The 21014-nt window shown below is 32.9% G+C and overlaps 1 protein-coding gene across 1 annotated transcript; it reads right to left on the bottom strand.

Moving 5' to 3' along the window:
- Positions 1-14420: 14420 nt before the first annotated feature.
- On the bottom strand, positions 14421-20750 carry LOC135135549 (uncharacterized). The gene has a single exon (XM_064064631.1). It carries the CDS (start codon positions 20235-20237, stop codon positions 14721-14723), a length of 5517 nt encoding a protein of 1838 aa, XP_063920701.1. The 5' UTR covers positions 20238-20750; the 3' UTR covers positions 14421-14720.
- Positions 20751-21014: the final 264 nt, after the last annotated feature.

Here is a 21014-nt window from a genome sequence, read left to right as displayed (position 1 = left end):
CATATGTTGCAAACGTTCCTGGTATATAGATTACAAACCTTTGTAAATGTAAGATTTTCATTGTCGTTTATTTTTCGCCTATCCTCACTCAAAGCTCTCTATTCCTTTGTTTAATGCTGATACAGTAAGCAGGTATGCATTGTTTAAGAAAGATCAAAGAAGCACATTTTAAAACAGTTTCCTAATAATTCTCTTGAGCGCATCCTGCAGAGCTTTAACTACGTACATTGAACTATGCAGCAAAAAGCGGATGCTTTCTCAGCAGGAATATTTCATTTCAAAATCTAGTTCAGTGCTTTTAGACTAACTTTAACCGAAGATGACTATGCGAAGTCAGAAGCGTCTAAAAGGTAAATAATTGTAGCGTGAATAAAATTGTTATTGATTATACTGTTCTTGACGGTATATAAGTAAGTATGGAAATGAAAGTGTATAAACCATCCTCCACGAGAACCACAAGTTCGAAGATCACTTACTACTGAACACATTTTTTTTTAATCTTCAGAAGATTTTTTTATATGATACAAGGGGTACGCATTTTAATTTAAATTGGGTATTCTAGTATAAAATTTAGAAAAATTTAGTTTTACTGTAGAAACATGCGAATATGAGCCAAAGTCGCTACATTGCCATGTTAAAGGAGTTTATGTTTAATACATTTTAATGGATGTTCGGTAATTATTAAATCAGTGTTAGCGTTTTGAACAAAATTTCAAAATTCGTATTTCCAAAAAGTTTGTTAGGTAAATTCCAAGACAACCTGAAAATTTTATCATATTAATTTTAACAATAATCATAACATGTTTAATAAAAACTCCAACAGAAAGCAACAAGTTGTGAAACGTCGAAAAAATATGAAATTAGTTACTCATCAAATGAAGTCAATGTAGGGTTAGTAGTTACAGTTATAGTATAAGGATAATGGGCAGTAGAGACGCAGCCCAGATAAAATAAAAAATGAGGAGAAATTATCAATAGTTTCAAAAGAAAAAAGTGGAAAAGGAGGTACATTCTGGGAAGAGAAAGAAAATAATTAAGAAAAAAGTAAACTCGTCAAAGATAAGTGAATTATGAAATAAGAACGAAAAAAGGAGATGGAAGGCATCAACTTCAGGCATATTTCTTGTTTGTAAAGAAATAAATAGACAAGGATGGGATTCTAATTATTTTTTAATAAAAATAAATCTTTTTTTCTCTCTTTCATTAATTAACATCGGCATCTAGGTCATAATTAATGAAAGACAAAAAACTAAATAACGCAAGGTCGATAAACTCATTTAAATAAGTAAGAAAAAAATAATAGATAATCTAAAATTAAAACAAGCTAAGAAAATAGCAAATTTTTCACCTATCAAAAGTATTCGTCACAAGTTACTTAGGCAAAAGACCTAATTATGTAATTATTTTTTTTTTACAAATCTGTAAGAAACATTTTTTACAAAAGCAAATCTAGGGATTTTTATCCCTGCAGTGCTAGACTTATTACTATGAAACTCATGGAACTATTATGTAGGCGACTCCCTCGCTATGTACCTGTACCTGTAGGTAGGCAATGATAAGCCTTATAATCCCCTACTTGTGCGCAAGTGTCTTATGACCATTCTGAGCATTAGACCTGCCACATGGGGTAAACTAACCGCGGCGCACAAGTGCCCAACACCCGATTTGTCAGTTGTTAACCAAAAATAAAAAGTTATGACAAAAATTAAACTGAAAAAATTTCTCCTATATTTTTTCTTGATGACGAATGAAGAAAACTAAAAAAAAAAAATTAAGGACGTTATTGTTAACTGACTGTATTGTTTCTCTATTAGTTCCTCTGCTTCATCAATTAAATTAAATTGTCTCTTTAATTTAATTCTGCATATCTCGAAGTCTGAAAAACAAATAGTTCAACTCCTGTCGGACTTTCCAAACTTTTTGAACCTGTGTGTTCGGAAGCCATTTATTTCCGGAACAACACGGATTTAGAACGCTCAACCACTACAAACATTTGTGAATTTAATCATATCATTTGTATCGTCTGCTTTAGATAATCGACAACACGTCGACGTTGTATAGGTATACAGACTTATCGGCAGAGTGCAACTGTGCATTTAACTCAGCGGATTAAAGAGTTATAGTTTTGGTGATAAATTAATTTTGCTGATGAAGTCTTTGGTGATGGGAAGAAAATAAATCTCCATTATATTCATAGCTGGTGGTATAGTTCAATGATCTAATTTAAGATTCTTAATGTTTATTATTATTTTTGTGACAATGTGGTGAAGTCAGTAAGACATTTATTTATGACCGAGGATGTAAAGTTTGCAAACATTGTGGAATGCAAAAAAGATTGCTTGAAATTACAAGATAATATTCATAGGTTAATAATGTGGTATCAAAAACAGGTAAAACCTAAAAAAGGATAAATGTAGTTTTTTTTTTTTTTTGTAAAATATAAATGGTTTTGTTATTTAAACATAACGCATTATTACCAGATTTATTAGGCATCATAGTCGATGATTCTTTATCGCACTTGTTTTAAAAATATCAAAATCTACAATGACAATGTTGGGATTTATTTGTAGAAGTACAATCGCGGCTATAGAAAACTGGACCACTTCGACGCAATAAAGTTTTAGTTGTCATTTTTTTTTATCATAATAGCAATTTGAATGTACGCTGATTTAATTAGTAACTTTTTTAATTTAGTGAATTTGACATGTAAATAAAATTTTAAAAACCCACGAAAAATTCAAAATTTGGCATTGAAAGAAAATAGGTAAACCCGATACAAACTATTAAACCTGTAAGAAAATATTAAACCCCTCCCGCTTTTCGAGTCCACGAGGGTATGAAATTAACCGCAATTTTTCAAGTCCCTTTTCTCAAAACTGACCAGCATTTAGATCATCAGTTTAAATGTTATAAATGAATTAGATATCAGCAGTCTTAATTTGTAAGACACCACAAAACCCAATTTTCTTTTTTAATTTGGAACCAAATGGTCCAGTTTTCTATGGCAGCGAATGTACAATAGTAATTAAAAAACAACGTTCACAAGATGCCATTTCAGAGTACGAATTCCCAAAATTACTATTTCACACTTTATTTTCCAATTAAAACAAAAATTGGAATTTTTTAAATTTGCAGGAATTTTGTCTGGGTTGGTACGGTAAATGTCAGTTAAATATACATAAAAAATTAACTGCTAATTTTTCTTTCGAGAGTTTTTTCCGTACAATTTTGAAAAATTGGTCGAAGATGTTATTTTACGAATTATTTTTTTTTATGATAACCCTTAAATAAAAGTATGTATGTAATGTTAAAGTAAAGGTAAAGATGGGTGCTATGCGTTTGTTTCAAGTGAGTTTTTCCACTACAAAATTTTGTGATAACGTCATTTGATTTTTGCATGGACATTTATATAAATTTAAATAGGTGCTATGTAATACCAATAATAAAAGTAGGTATTATATTCCCAAGTTTTCGGCAAAATGGAGTGGGTCGTTTTTGATTTATTCAATACAGTAAATTCATTCATTAATTTTTTTAAGCCACACGGTATAAGCAATTCTAAAAACCACAAGTACAGATTCATAATATTTTGCATATGTCAGAGAAGATTTATGCGGCAAAATTTTAAGATAACGTCATCAGTTTTTTGTTTTTTTTTTTCTCCAAAAAGCTGGATGTCTAGGGTGAAAACTCAACAGGGATTATACACCACAAGTGCAGGAGTATCTTATTTTATAAAATAGCCAAATTTTGCTTAGTGTTTTACCATGTAAAATGTACATATTATTCCTAATACTTAAACAAAATTTGAGAACAATCGGTCCAGATAGACGGCAGACAAACAGACAGATAGACGGAAACGGGACATCTATTTCTTCGTAGTCTAGAGGTCATGAAAAATTGAGGAAACATAAAAGTGGGGGTCAGCCGGTGGACTTGATTACAATACTTCCTTAGCTTTACGCTCAGAAAGTAAAAATAGAAACAAACATAAAAGAAATGTATCGCGAAGCTTAAACTTATATAAAATATAAGATTTATTGTATAAACTTTTGAGATGATTTCATCATGTTCCTGGTAAGGATGAAGAAATAAGTTTTAATCGTTGTTCTGCAATTATCAAATCAATTATATATTACTAACATGTCAAAAAACTTATCATTTCCTATTAATAATCTAAAAATTAGATTTTTTTACAAAAACTAAATTGTGTAACTTTAAAAATATTGATACATTATTAAACCACAGATACGAATGTCACAGTTTAAATTTCAAGGAACAGACGAACAGATAAATTGTGGTTAGCGTTACACGATATTCTAAAAGTGCACTTGAAATATCACAGTAAACAGTTTAGAAGTTAGACGATTCTCTGTCTCATAAAATGGCTTCAGACTACAGACAAACAAACGGAAACGGTAGACGACATCTTGACATTCTACAACAAGTGAATTAACAGTTTGACAAAATGATTCAACTGAACAACTATTAATTGGAACAATTTTCCATTAGTCAACTCAGCTAAGTCAGTGAAATTCATCAACAAATTCTGTTGTTTCATATAATTAGTCCTAAGTAGTATACTGGGTATTTCATAAGATAAGAACAACTGTAACATGTATCCGGAGTTCCCGCTGGTCTCGTTACCTTCACTGAATCGTCCTCCATTCAGTATCTGAAATTTCATGATACAATAGCTGAACATCTACCGGTTTCCTCGCTCCCAGTTCCGTACACAATAAATGTTTAGATTTTTTCCAAAATTTATGGTTCATTCCACTTTTACACAGTAGACTCTACGTCTCTCTTGTCTGCAAACTTTAGCAAATTTCTCCGTACAATTTTCATTGTCATTTATTTTTCATGTAGCCTCATTCAGAACCCGCTTCTTCCCTGCTGAATGACTATACATCATTGTTTAAGCGAGATCAAAGAGGAGCATTTTGAAAGCGGCTCGCCGTAATCCTGTCGAGTTCGTCCTTAACTGCAGCCAAACATGCAGCGCTTTCGCGGCAGAATGTTTCATTTCACGGTCTATTCCAGAGCTTTTAGCTCTAAGTCTAAGCGATGATGACCATCCGGAATCGGCAGCGTCTGGAAGTTAATAACTTAAATCACTCCCCGACGCACTCGGAGCGATTGTGGCACCGCGACGCTCCGTCTCTTTCAACACTGCACCCTAGCGACCGGCGCTCTCGTCGCGACGTCTAATCGATATAACAGTCTGACACAAGTCTGTACTACATACAGCGAACAACTCAACTAATAATTGTACGTTATATATTACGAAGACGAAACGTAAAACTGTGTTAGTGAGTGACACCACTGGAACGCTTTCCGGAATTCGCCCGGAATTCCCCTCCAGACGCTGTCCGGGATGTGCTTTAACATGTTGTGTTTCCGTGGCCGAATTTGAATGTAGAATGGAGCAGTTATGCCATGCTTTCGCTACAGTAAGGGGATTGAACCCTAAGTTGGCCCTTCGGCGATTGACTTACTCTACTTAATAAGGACTCATTAGGAGCCTGAATGTCGCATTTAAACAACGCTAAACCAATCAATTTCGCTCATTCTGAATAACGCACGCTACCGCTTCGAGTTAATGACACGATTTAATTAGATTCTTTTCTATGAATATTGCCGCTAAAAGAAGAAACAGAATCGATTGTGGCTCGTGAGGAATCCGAAACTGAAATTCCACAGGTGAGTACCTTTTCCTGTTTTTGGCGACTTCATAAATTATGGCTATTATTAACGGGGGAGAAACCTCAATCGCTCCTCTATTAAATCATTATTCGGCAACCTTAACAGATAAATATAGATAAGGAGAATCGATGATGAATTTGTGAATTATTTATTCATCGAAAATCAACTCGTCTTCTCGAGGAGATTCCTGTACTTTGGCCGGCAAAACAATAATTTTTATTCGGTTGGGAGTGATAACTTATTAATAATGTATGATTGTGCTGGGGTTAAATTGATAAAGTGGTCACGTACTCTCGTATTGCTTTAATACCATTTAAATTTCCGATATTATGCTATATTTTTATTTCAATGGCAAACCTAAGTGGTTCGGCTTCTTGCTGAAATTGGCTCGGGATATTGTGTTACGGTTTTGCGTTTTTACTCGTTTTTTTTTTATTAAAGGAAGGGAAACTTTTTGTTTCAATCGAAAGGAAAAGATCGCTGAAAACTATTTTATTAAAATAACAAATAGTGCAAGCTGTTATAGATAATATTTATCATCGTTTTTTCTATGTTATATGTTTTGTTTTTAAGAAAATATATATTTATACACTTTTATTTACTGCAACTGCATTTTGTAGTGTTTTTCACATTTAATACAAGTACATTAAATGATGAAATTTGGATAAAAGTTATTGTCTTTGATTTTTTTATATAAAAAATAAAAAAACAATAAAATAAAAGTTTTTTTTTATAAAGTAATGTATGAAAAAAACGACTATTAATTTGAAAATAATTGTACCTCTGTTTTTTTAGAATACACCTAAACCATGTGCATTAATTTAACTAAAATATAAATTAAAAAAATTATTTGTTTTTTTGAACGTAAGCTAAGGAAGTATTGTAATCGAGTCCATCGAACGACTGACTACCATGTTTTCTGGACATTTCATTACCGCTAGAGTAGGTACGAAAATATTTACATCTGTCTGTCTGTCTGTCTGTCTATTTGCCGGATTTTTATTAGATACATAATCTTCGAAATTATTGGACTGCTTGTTGTCAAATTTTATATGTATATTAGGATTATACTGTAGATGGTAAAACGCTAACCAAAATTTAGTTAATCATCCCCACTAACAATTTGATATTATCCCCCCCAATTTTAGTAAATATACTTAAATTTTATAAAATAAAATACTCCTGCAGTTGTGGTTTATGAATCTGTGTTGAGTTTTTACCCTAGATGTCCAGATTTTTGAAAAAAAAAAAAAATCGAAATTGTATAACAGTATTTTCCAATTTAATTTTAAAACTACCAAACTGATTAAGGTTATCGTAAGGATGGTAAATCGATAATCAAAATTTTTCCGTGTATCTCCTCAAAAACAAAAATCATTTTATAATTTTGTCGAATAAAAGTTCTTTAAATTTTCTAGAATTACATACTCTTACATTTTGGGAAAAAACTGAGTGTACTTAATTAATTAATTAGTCCTATCCTCTGAGTTGAGGAGACAAAATCAAACAAATTTAATTCTCTTTTCACTTCTCGTGCAGTGATGCTTGTAATCTCAAGGTGTTAATATTCCAATTCTTTCGAAGTATAACCATAAATACAGTCGAAATTAAGCTTGTGCTGAGAAATTGAGAATAACTACATTTTTTCCCGTTGGTTACGTTATGGATTTCATATTGTCCGTCCTGCGGGGGTGTTATTTAAGCCACTAATTTATGGTTTATCACAACACGAAAATCGCCAAGTCAAATTTTATAATTTAAGGGCGAGGGAAGTTCTGTCAAATTAACCTTCAACCATTTTTTTTGGCAAATCTTTTACTACTTCAGATTAAAATATCGGAAAAAAATCAGTCGTCATCAGATGGTGCATAAAAATTTTTACGTTCAAAAAGAGCTAAAAAGTTTAGTTTCTTCAAATATCAATGTTAATTTCAAAATAATTTGCTGTTATTGAAGTTGACAAACTCTGGGTGGTACTATTACCCTCAGTTTGAGATAAATTAGTATCAGTGTAACTTTTAATTAATCACTTTTTGTCACTGCATGTTGATATAATACGTGTTGCACGTGTTTAATTTTTGACCTTGACAGGTATCGGCGGTATAATTAGTCTTATACAGCCAACTCTAATTCATTTTATTTTCGATCGTACGGGGTGTCCGTTACTGACACAACAATTCATGAATGATATTTATTACTAACCGTAACAATACGTAAAAATCAACAATATTTACTTCTGGATCGTAAGCTAAGGAAGTATTGTAATAATTGGCCACTTTCATGTTTTCTCGAATTTTTATGACCCCTAGAGTACGAAAAAATAACTCCCCCTTTTTTGTCTGTTCCGTTTGTTGTCAAATTATGTATGTATGTACAGGAGTGTACTTGTGGTTTATGAATCCGCTTTGAGTTTTTAGATTTTTGCAAAAAAATTAATATTGCATTACAACATTTTATAGTAATGTAAGAGGAGCGTTGTGTGACGTTCGTTAACTCCGCGGTTAGAACGTGAAGATGTGGTGTTCGAACCCCTCATGGGCCACTTTTTTTTACACCCTGACTCGTAATATCTACATATATTTCTTTCTAAAAAACTGGATTTGTTTGATTGTACCTCAGTGGCGTGGAAAGTTCTGTCTAATAGCATGAGACCAAGTTTTGTTCTTACAATCTTTACCTGACTTTTTGCCAACCAGTGTAATAAAGTCGAGACTGAATATAAAACTACTGTAAATTATAACTTTGAAGTTTTCTGATTTTTTTCGTACATTTATCACAGATTTCAAGTTTTTCACACTACTTCTTTATTTCCTAATCGCCTTCACCTGGTGAATGGCTGGTTTCATGTTTTCTCGACGTTTCATGACCCCTACAGTACCAAAAGATCCAGTTTCCGTCTGTCTGTCTGTCTGTCTGTCTGTCGTCAACTAGTGAACCCATTATTGTCAATTTTGTATCCCCACCAACAATTTCATGATGTAAACTCAACATTTTGCGGAGGAAAGATATTTAAATTTTATAAAATAATTTACTCCTGTATTTGTGGTTTATGAATTCACCTTGAATCTGTTTGTTGTTATTATAATTTTGATTGTTTAATTCTTCTTCTACGTTAGATACATGATAGGAAGTTCGATAAGCGAGCGTCGTGGGGTGGACAATCGGGCCCACGCTTTGCAAATGAAAGGCCCGGGTTCGAACTCGAACCCCGGGAATTTCAATTTTTTTTTTGTGATCAGTTCAAGAACGCATTTTCTCGAAAATGTCTAATGTCGGGCTCACCTGCAGGGTGACTGCGAAATATATGCAATAATTTTAACCACAGCATCCCCCACCCTAGTAGTGTAGAAATATAGAAAAAACAAATTAAAAATCGAATGGGGCAAAACCCCCATGAACCACCCTCGATACTGAGCCACCTTGTAAACAGAGCTGGAAAAACGTTCGAATAAAAACGACGTAAACACTCTCAGTTTCAATTAAAAATAAAACTAACTTTTTGCTGCTTATCATTCATTCATGGATTCATTCATCGTTAAAGGTCAGTGCGAAAGTTTTTTGGTAATGTTTCATGATGATCGACTTTTGATTCTGACGGATGTTTGGTCCTCGCCACAACGATTTTACATTGTTTATTGGAACAAAAATAAGAGCAACTTTGACTAGCCTTTTTCGTGTTTTTCACGTTGCGATTAAAATGTCTGAAGCCTGATAAAGTCACTTTTTTGGTTCTTAATCCGAGTCGCTCTGTCCCATTCATTGTAGTAATTATGTAGGTCACGAAACATTACCAGCGCCGCGTATAACAATTTATATTTAATTTCAAATAATTTTTTCTAGACACTGCTAATACTTAGGACTGTGAATTTTACACAGTGATATAATCGTATTGTGAGCTATTACCCATTTTACTGTAGCTTATTAAGTAATTGGTCTTCTTTGTTTAGACGAAACAAAATTAATCAACTTTAATTTTCTTTTACAAATGCATACATCTGTCACCGCTGATTTACATCTTACCAATACATTTGCACATTTATTTTCAAATTTATTTATTATGTATGTCTTTTAACAGGACAGATATGCAGGATTTAGAACTGGCTAGATTTAAATACATTTGAGAAAAAGTCTTCAAGGGATAGTTAAAACTTCAATTTTTTATAAAAATAGAAGTAAAGTTTTCTGAGACAACAGCGAAAACTAGAACTTTCTAGTGTTTGTCGTTTTCAGGTTAGAGCATTTTAGAATCGGGGATGATCTACGCGTGACGTCATAACGATTCCCTGTTGACTAAAGAGGTGAGGTGTAGAAATGCCTACATTCCAATAGCGACATTTTTCACAAAAACGATTGCATTTGATGAATTTCTTCTGCTGGCTTTATTTTAGAGTAAAAAGAACTAAGATTTCTCAAATAACTATTGAGCAAATAGCAATTTTGTATTCTGATGACAGCGTTGACATTTTTAACTTCAGCCTAACTGAAGGAACAATATATCTTTGTCCATATGAACATAATACGGGATTTCTATAAATGATTATAGGCTCGTGGAAACGTGCCGCCTTTCGCTTTTGAATTTTACTAAATGCCCAAGTATCACACGCATCTGTATAACTGGTTATCTACATATTTCATATCTTATTAAAAAATAAAATTAATTCATGAAACAAATTTATTGCGGTTAAATATCACAGTAAATGTTGAAAATGTTCACCATTTTGTTCAAGGCACATGTTCACTTTCCTTTTAATTTCAAAAATGTTCTGTAACATTCTTTCGTCAATACTTTGGACCCATTTTTCAAATTCATGTTGCCACAGGAACTCGTGACTGCTAAGGAAATCTTGTCAAAGATGTATACAGATTCTGTTCGAGTCGTCTCAAATCATCAACAACTTCCTCAGATACTTAAGGTCTTCCAGGAGATTTTCCTTTGTTGACATTGCCAATTAGAACAAATCTATTGATTAAATTAAATTAAAAAACGATAACTTTAAATGGCAGGTTGCAAGTGACATTAATGACAAGTGAGAACTGTCATAAAGAGGCATAATTTCAGCAAAGCCGGATTTCTGAAATCCATGGCAAACTACGCCCTTAGAATTATTTATAAAAACTCTTTATAAGATAATTTTTAGAGTATATGTGTTGTAATTACTGATGATTTGGAAAGGAAAATTCGAAAATTGTCGTAGCTGATAAAATTCGTACGAAATGATTTTCTGACATCTGAAGATCTGTGCAGACATCTACAGAAAACTTTTTTTTTGTCTGAAACACTGTGTCGTCAATGCGGCACTTGAATCTTTCGCTCGAATTTAACGTCATAGGCCAATATTTTTTACACAGACTTTAAGAATGTTCTCAAGCCGCTCTACAATAGGAACATCAAAGTTACATTGTGGTTTTATCTTTTCTATAGGCGACTGCGAGTTTTAAGTAAAAATGAAACGTTTTAGCATCGTCGAGAATACTTGACATTTCGATTTAACTGTTTTCTCAGACAGAGTAAAAAAATGTCTCCCATACAAGAGCATTTAGTCGAACATCTTGTGTAAAGGTTAAACTTTGCTATTTTTCTATTGAGTTCTCTCACATCGCCTGTCACTCGGTTGTTACTGCACCAAGCGTCAATCTCTCACTATTCCAAGCTGCTTTAATTTGAGAGCTACATATGGTAGAAAGCTGCGGTTTTCACTGTTGTTCTTATACATTTTATAATAGATTTCAAACTGTTGTTTATCACCCCGTTCAAGACACGCATACCCATGTAAATGGTAAATATATTTTTTTATTAAGCTATTTGTCAGTTATCATCTTGAAATTTGGAATCAGTGATTGTTCGTACAAAAAACAACACTCTCTGATTTAATTTTTAGCTAACTGTGCCATAAACCATCACCATTTTTACACCCCTTTCAGATATTATACAATGTTTATTAAAGTAGTAAAATGTACCGAGGATCAGCTCCCAACTTATATTTTGCTATATTACTATAAACATTAAACAGGGTAATTTGTATGCAACGTGATACAGAAATTATATGCCCAGCACGTTGAACTTTTATACCTATATACCTAATATAATTCGAAGTTTCCGTAAAAATTCATAGGAATGTGGAAGATATCACGTCAAATATCCATCAAGATAGAGCAATAAATGCGTACATAAAATAAATTGCCTTCTAACCTTATATAGTACGAAACAGCTCCAACAATTCTTAAGAACCCACTTTCCAATAACAATTTTTTCAGATTTGTTACTGTTAGATCTGGTTCGTTTACGAACAAAATTATTATGATTGTTAGTACTTGCGCACTTGTGTGTAAATTTTATTGCGAGAGCATCGTGTCATCATACACATATAAATAATATATGTTCATATTAATATGCTTCTTACAGTGTGAATGACGCATTTTTCTATCTATCATTTACAAAAGTACACACCTATACCATATCTGACATCACGAACGAGCAGTACTTAATCATATGCACCACTTAAGCAAGGTAAGAATGAGAAAAGTAATTTGGTTTCTTTTCTAACGCACCTTATCTTCGCTGTTATTATCTTCTAACGAGCGCCTGAAACCAGGATGTAATCAAGAATGTCATAAAGCTTTATGCTTATTAAATAGTTGCATAAATCAGTATGTACACACATAAAATTAACGAGCACGTTTTTAGGCAGTTATAGGCATTTTAATTTTTTCAAGCATTGTTTAGTCTTTTTTTAATGTTGTAACGACTGTGTAGAGTGGAAGCCATTAAAGCCGTACAAGGAGTCGGTATGCGAGGATCATCTTCACTTGAGGAGTTGTGTGCAAACAACACACTAAAAATTGGTTTTCTTGACGAATATATCAGGCCTATTATATCAATGCGTGAATGCGTAATCCATCACGCAGACTTTTACAATGCTAAGTTAGATTATACAATTGAAAATTACCGATACATCAAGCTACGCCTTTTGCAAGCCTTATTCTGATGTCTAAGGTATTTTATTAGGTATTGTCACAGAATGCAGATAATGGTCATAACTTTTGGTGACTTTTAATCAGTCGGATGAATTTGCTTGCAATACTAATTTATTACAACATTTTACTACATCAACATAATCTATTCGGAAATTTAAATAGATTTTGTATGTCATGTTTTCTTTTGTGAATCATGGGTGGGAGTAGGATAGTGATCTTTGAGAAGATTTTTCAGGAAATTACTGCGACCGTAACAGCTCAACATTTTCCTGATGTTTGATATTTTCGTAGTGTTGAAGTATGAAATGAACTGAATAATGGTGTATAAGTAATGTCCAAGAAGTTGTTGTTTTGCCCAAAGAATAACTCAACCGCATTGCCACAACATAAACGTTAGTATTGTTACTTTAGATAAAAACCTCTATGTAGTGGAGTTTTATTGTACAGAAAATTTTTAGTTTTGATGCGGAAACGTGATAAATAATGCATAAAATTGATAAAATCTTAAAGCACGCAGCTAATGAAAAGGGTAAAAACAGTTTATATAATAAATTGCTAGTTTTATTTCTACTAATTAGACTTTGTAAATATATGTTATAGAGTCTTAAATCTTGTGTTATGAAATAAATTAATTCTCGTAAGATAAGTGCTAGCATTAATTTTTTATATGCGATTAACTCGTGAATCTAAGAATCTGATTGGTTTATTTTCATCACAAGATCCAAAATGATCTGGTGGCTAAAAAACAGTCACTCTAAATTTTCATTTTTACGTTTGCACCACCTTTATATTAACCTTTTCACTTTCCGACGTTTCACAGCCTCTAATATCCGCAAATGTCGGGCTTCCATTTCCGTTTTCTACAGAAAATAATCTCCGAAACTACCAAATTGGCTGAAACGAAATTTTGATGCATTTTAAGAAAATTATGTTGATGGTAAAACTTTAATGAAAATTGTTCTGATCGCCCTCACCAAAAATTTGATGACATCATCTCAAAATTGTGCTGAGTAAAGTCTGTTTAACGTGTACAAAATAATATTCTCTGTCTCTATGATTTATTCATCCATCTTTGTTTTTTTAACCTTGAAATTTTTCAAACGTTATTACGTTATTTTAGTTCGTGAACATGACAAAACACTTGTTATGTGACAGTATATACCGGGTGTCTGGAAAATGGCGGATTAACTCCGCTACGCTCTTAACAATCAACTGGTGAGTCTGGAAAAAATAGTAAAACAAATCCTTCTCACATTTTGGTGGAGTTATAATGATTTTAAAATTGGTTCTTTTGCTACGTTTAACAACTAAACAACTCATTCATTATCACAATAACTAGTAATAAAACTTTTAGTTAATATTTTTCTCGCCCATGACTATGTTTAAGTACCATTTCAGTTAGAATACGCAAAGATATGGCTGTGTTGTTTTTGTAATAATTTGATAAAATTCCATTTGACAACAATGTTTGCCTGATATAAAACGAAGGTGGATTTCAGTCACCATCGTTACTAAGAAACCAGAAAGTAAGCCGGAGGTATTCACGCATTAGGTTTTGTTATGAACTCCTGTCTTTAGTTGTCTCAGAAAAACCCAGATTCCAATATCACCATTTATTAACAAAATCTTCTTAAAGGTATTATAATAAGTGTGCTAAAATACGGGATAACTGAAAGGAACCGAACGGACTGTATCGAATTGTCTAATTTTCAATTGTCTAGAATGATGTGTTGCTAGCATTTTATGTACTCGGTTTACAAAGAAAATGATTACAGATAAATAAATACAAATAGAACTTTATACCGAGCACGGGATGCACGAAGCGGGTTAAAGACATGATAATATAATCTAATTGTACATATTTAAGTCTAAACTACATGAATCGAAATGGAAAAATACACAAATTGTGGGATAGGTACATAACACTCTTCCCCTCTTTTAAAATGAACGTCAGTGACAAAATTATTACAAAAATAGATTGAAACATTATCAAAAGGGAAAGTTAACAAATATATAGGTACAAATTTACATACGAAGGATTACTTGGAAAGATTCTCGCGACTCAATGATTTCCGAGATCGTAGATTATAAGGATTGGAAACCGCTGGTGTTTCCTCGACAGTTTCTAAAGTAGACGTCTCATTGGATGACGATTTTGACAAAACTTTGAGTGGCAACATGACATCATCATCATCGATGGTGTTGTTGCGACGAGACTCAGGAACGCAAATCACACTGTTGGTTATGTGATTCTTGCTGTTGTAACAGTACTCGATGAAGCAATTCGAGCGCTTGGGAATGAGTTTACCAATATACGGCAACCAGGTACAGTCAAAACAGTACCTACAACAACAACAACAAAAGATGAGTAGAACAGTTATAACAGTTATAACGCCAATTAGGGAACCCCAAAAAGTCCGATGTCCCCATGGGAATGGTTTGTTTATTTCGGCACGAAGCTCTTCTTCAAACTTGTCAAGTTGGTGCTTGCTGTGACGAAGTTCATCCAAATTCAGATTATTTAATTCCAGAGGTTTCATCTCGACTGCTTTCAAAATTTGTTGTTCCTTGATACAACAGTCATCGCTACTAATGTCAACTGAAGGAATAAAGTTCGTAAAATTCTTAGTCACGTTGTAACTTGCGATGAGGCTGGTTGACATTGTGTAACATTTACATTTGGGTCGGAGTGTGAAAATACCAGTTCCTTGAAAATTAATATCGATAATCTGATCATCCTTCGGGTCGCAGGAAATCGTGGCTGGGGTGACGGACGAAAGAACATACAACCATTGATTGGACCGTAGTGTATGCCAAATTTCGACTTCGGCTTTCATTGTTTTCGTAGAACAATCGTCTGGAATAAAGTTAAGATTTTCCGTTCGCAGGCGAACATCACAGACAGGACGTTGAGAAGTCAAGTAGATAACGGGTTGTGGACACATCCACTCGGATTCAGACAATTTAAGGCATGCAGAAATATCCTTCAAATGACCATAATGCGTCTTGGTAACACTCATTAATAAATAGGTGTTTTGTGGATCAATATAGGAAAATATGTTTTTTTCTACCGTAGGAATAGGAAGAGGAATTAATTTGTAAAGTATAAAAGTCTGTTCGTGAACCAGAGGAATTTGAATTACAAATATTAAGTTGTCACCATCAAATAAGACTGAAACTTGACAAAGTGAAAAATATTTATATAAAGATCTATAGTCATCAATTGGAATAGGAAATTGCAAAGACGATCTCAATGTAATCGATGCGAGTTGTGTTTGAAGTTCTTTCGGGTTAATAATAGACGGATGTAAAACGTTTTGCTTAGCAAATAAGATTGAAGAAATTAGTACATCATATTCTTCATTCAATTCAGTTATTAGCTGTGTCAATAAATTTAAATGTGTAATAATGTCTTCGACAACCGTTACTTGGTTTAGTTTTTTAGAAACAACTTTGCTAAAATTATTAAAGCGATTGATATTTTCATTTAATCTCATTTCATAATTTTTAAAGGAACTTACTGAGTTATTATAATTTGTTATAGCTGAGGAAATAATATGAATTTGTTTTTGCATTAGTAACTGAGTGTCACGGTTCTGGCTTAATAAGGATTTTATAGAGTCAGAATAGAATTCGGCATCATCAGCATCAGGTATTCCAAATAACCATTTTAATCCGGTTGACACTCCATTGACAATTCCACGTCTCTTACGAGAATGTATAAAATTATGACCTGACGCAGTAGTTGCATGATTTTCCTCTAATATATGTTGGATTTCATCTTTTGAGGGAGTAATTTTTTCATTATTAACGAGGACGACTTTAATGTCTGTGCAATTGAATATAAAATGTATTAATTCATTTATCATATCAGATTTAAATTTCTTATTATAACACAATGGATTTTTGAAGTGAATCTTTTGGACGTTATCTTTTAATAATTGTTTTTTCAGATTAAGTAAGGAATAAAATAATTCTTTATATGAGGGAACATCAAAATAATTTAAGTGTGTTACTAGCAGGTATGTTTTCTGTTTATTAGCATTAGTCAAAGGTATAACATCATATATGTTAATTTCTGGGGGAATTGATTTGAAATCGTACAATTTGTTCAGCGTTTCATAATAGAGATTTTGTTCGTTTAAATCCTTTGAAATTAAAAGTGCGTTAGGGGAGTTATCAAGAGGGTTTTCTTTTACTGAATCTACAGTTATCATTTCTTGGTTTTCGTAATGAAATCGGACAAAATCGTCATAAGAAGGGTGAAATGGTCTACTATCGCAAGTGGTTAATATGGGGTTTCGCGAAAGAGCATCGGCGTTGGAATTTATTTTACCCGGTTTATAACAGATCTCATATTCGTATTCGTTTAACAAAAGACGCCATCGAACTAAACGTGAACTAGGATCGCGACAATTAAATAACCACGTTAGAGGACGATGATCTGTCACAATTTTGAATTTCTGACCATACAGGTATGGACGAAAATGTTTAACAGCGTACACAATGGCTAATAGCTCTTTTTCAGTGGTGTTATAATTACATTCCGCCTTATTTAAAGTACGAGAAGTATAAGCTACAGGTAGATCGCGGTCACCTTGAGATAAAACGGCTCCTATAGCAAAGTTCGATGAATCCGTAGTAAGGGTAAAAGATTTTGAAAAATCTGGATATTGCAATATCGGTTCATTAGTTAATACCTGTTTGAAAGTTGTAAAGGAGAGTTCTTGTTCCGGTCCCCAAACGAAAGCAATGTCTTTCTTTAAAAGTGATGTTAAAGGTTTAGCAATGGCAGCAAAGTTTTTAATGAATTTTCTATAGTATCCTAATAAGCCTAAGAACTGTTTGATAGTTTTAGTATTTGTTGGCCTTGGATAATCTGAAATGGCGCAAATTTTTTCGGGGTTAGGTTTAACTCCGTTTTCAGTAATAACATGACCCAAATAAGAAATTTCCTTGTGTAGGAACTCGCACTTGTCTGGTTGCAGTTTTAAGTTATTCAAACGTAGTCGATCAAAAACGTTTTTTAATTTAGTCTGATGTTCTTGTAATGATGAAGCATATATAATCACATCATCCATGTAAGTAAAACATTGAGTACCTTGTAAGCCACTCAGTACTGCGTTCATTAATCTACTAAAAGTAGCAGGTGCATTTTTTAAACCGAAAGGCATACGCAAGTATTCGAAATGACCATTTGGCGTTGAGAAAGCGGTCTTTTCGATATCTTTAGGATGTACTAAAATTTGATTGAAACCAGAAGCTAGATCTAATGTGGTAAAATATTTACTGTGACCTAATTGATCAAGTATGAAATCTATTTGTGGCAAAGGATAAGAATCACCTACTGTTACATTGTTTAGTTTTCTGTAATCAATAACTACTCGCCATTTACGTTTACCAGAGGAATCTTGTTTTTTTTCAATAACCCAAAGTGGAGAATTATATGGACTTAAAGAAGGTCGTATAATTTTTTGTTGAAGCATCTTTTGCACTTGATTATCAACTTCTGACTCATGGATTTTTGGAAATCGATAAATTTTGGACGATACCGGAGTAGGATCAGTAACTTTGATTTCGTGATATAAAGTTGTCGTGTGACTTAAACTATCACCAGGTAGATGAAATACATCATTATAGGACTGGCATAGGCTTAAAAGAGATTCTTTTTCTTCCGAATTTAAGTGTTCTAGTCGCAAATTGCTGTGAAGAAGGTCAAGCCTATTAGTTGACACATTGTCAAATTCAGTTGAGGTGTTAAGTGACAGACACTTAGCGAAAGGTATATCTTCTAAATATAAATTAATATAATCAATTTTTATTTTCTTATCGGAAGTGTTTAGAATAGTCGTATAAGCGGTTTTATCAGTATTTACTTTTAAAATAGCTTTAGCGAGAAAGACTCCTTCGCAGATAGGAATTTCGGGAGTTACACCCTCGGAAATATTTTTATTCAAAATACCTACTTTGATTAAAGTTTCTGAACGCGGAGATAAATAGTAGCATGATTCATCATTTGGGTTTGAATTGCAATTTATGTTTATTGGAAATGGAAGGTCTTTAATAGTTAGCTTAAGATTATCAAAGTCAATGTTGGCTTTTTGTTGGGTGAGAAGATAATCATTACCAATTAGTCCATCGAATGGTACATTAGTAGTGTCTTCTTTCACAATATGAAAATTAATACCGAGTTCATGATCGTTTATTCTAGGTATTAGAGTAACAGTGCCCAAGGTTTCGACAGGAGAATTTATGCTAAGACCGTTCAAAATCACTGTGTCATTAGGGTTATATGTTAGATTGGTTTGTTTAAGTTTCTGAGTTTTTATCAAAGAAATATTTGCACCAGTATCAATTAGGAATTTGAAATAAACAATACCCTGTTTGCCTTCATGCGGAATAATTATATAAGAAACATTGTCATTTTTTGATAACTGAATGTCGATAACTCGACGACTTGAAATAATGGGAGATTCTTGTAATCGCGTATCAGTATTTGAACTGGAGTATAATGAACTGTTGTTTGTTAGCGGATGTAAGGAGACTTGATTTTTAGAATTAATGCAATTTTGAATGTCATATGTTGATTTTATAGATGATCCACTGGCACGGTCAATCACCTGGGATCTTTGAAAGTTTAAATGAACCTCTTGAGATGAAGATGCAGCATTATTTTGCGGTTGGGAAATATTACGATTTGACTGATTTCTCTGCCGATTATTATATTCTCTTTTCCTACACTCCTGAATTAAATGTCCCGGTTTCTTACAATAATTACAGAATTTTGATGGTTTGCTATGATTGAAATTATTTGTTCTACTTTGATTGAAATTATTTGATTTACTTTGATCATTATTGAAGTTAACATGATTAGAAGTATTTTTTAACCTCTGACGGCAATCTTTTACAAAGTGACCTGTTTTATGACAATAACTACAACTTTTGTGATAATTTTTTGCTACGTTATCAGAGCGCTTAGCTAGAAGATATTTTTCTTCCAACAGAGCTTCAGTTAAAGCCTCTGAAAGAGTTTTAGGTTTGGAACGTCTCAAGGCTGTAGAAATTTCTTCCACTGTATGCAGAACAAAACGTTGCAAAGAAATGTCGCGAATTGTTTCGTTTCTACCCATTATGTGAGTACTGTGTTTAAGAGAGATTAAATTGAGTATTCGCGTTTGCATCTGATCTAATCTAGTATAGAATTTGATAACAGATTCATGTTTAAGTTGACTGATAGTATTTAGTTCTTCCATAAGTTGACTAAAATCTTTACCGTCTGAAAATGCATTGATAAGAACTTCTTTCAGTTCATCCCATGTATTAAATTCTTTTTCCCGAATTTGTGCACGAGCTGATCCCCTTAATTTGGATACAATAAAAGCTAAAATTAATTTCTTTTGTTGTGGAGACTGACATAAACTATGGGCATTTTCGCAATTTTGGAGAAAATCATAAAGGTCATTACGATCGCCCGAAAATGTTTCTGGAAGTAAAGCACGAATGTCGGAAAGACTGTACGATTCATTAGGGGTTTGAGTTTCGGAATTAAGAGTCATTTTGATTTTATTAAAGGATTGGACGGTGTTAACAAGACAACAAAACGGACAACAAAAAGAATATTTCCACTTACCAGTTTCTGATGATTAAGTTGGACTTCTTGCTGTATTTGTCGGACAGGAAATATGTTTATCTCTATCTCACTTCTGACACCAGTATGTTATGAACTCCTGTCTTTAGTTGTCTCAGAAAAACCCAGATTCCAATATCACCATTTATTAACAAAATCTTCTTAAAGGTATTATAATAAGTGTGCTAAAATACGGGATAACTGAAAGGAACCGAACGGACTGTATCGAATTGTCTAATTTTCAATTGTCTAGAATGATGTGTTGCTAGCATTTTATGTACTCGGTTTACAAAGAAAATGATTACAGATAAATAAATACAAATAGAACTTTATACCGAGCACGGGATGCACGAAGCGGGTTAAAGACATGATAATATAATCTAATTGTACATATTTAAGTCTAAACTACATGAATCGAAATGGAAAAATACACAAATTGTGGGATAGGTACATAACAGTTTGTGCTGTGTTGCCAATTTTACGTTTATAAAATTACGTTTTATTCGCAATCTACATCATAAAGAATTTTTTCATAATTTTTTTGGGACTCCCGAAACTCCCGTATATAACGTACTGAAGAGTTAATCCGCCATTTTCCAGACAGGCGGTATAATAGGTATTCCTGGTTATTTATTAATCTACTACTGTTTTTAACCCTGTGAATGTAAATTTTCAAAAAAAAGTCAAAATTAGCTTAGAAACTATA

Source organism: Zophobas morio, unplaced genomic scaffold, assembly GCF_036711695.1.
Source record: "Zophobas morio isolate AGI-343-1 ecotype UQ-CSIRO unplaced genomic scaffold, CSIRO_AGI_Zmor_V1 ptg000024l, whole genome shotgun sequence".
NCBI lineage: Eukaryota > Metazoa > Arthropoda > Insecta > Coleoptera > Tenebrionidae > Zophobas > Zophobas morio.
Note: the sequence above shows the minus strand (reverse complement) of the source record. Positions and strands in the feature narration are given on the sequence as shown.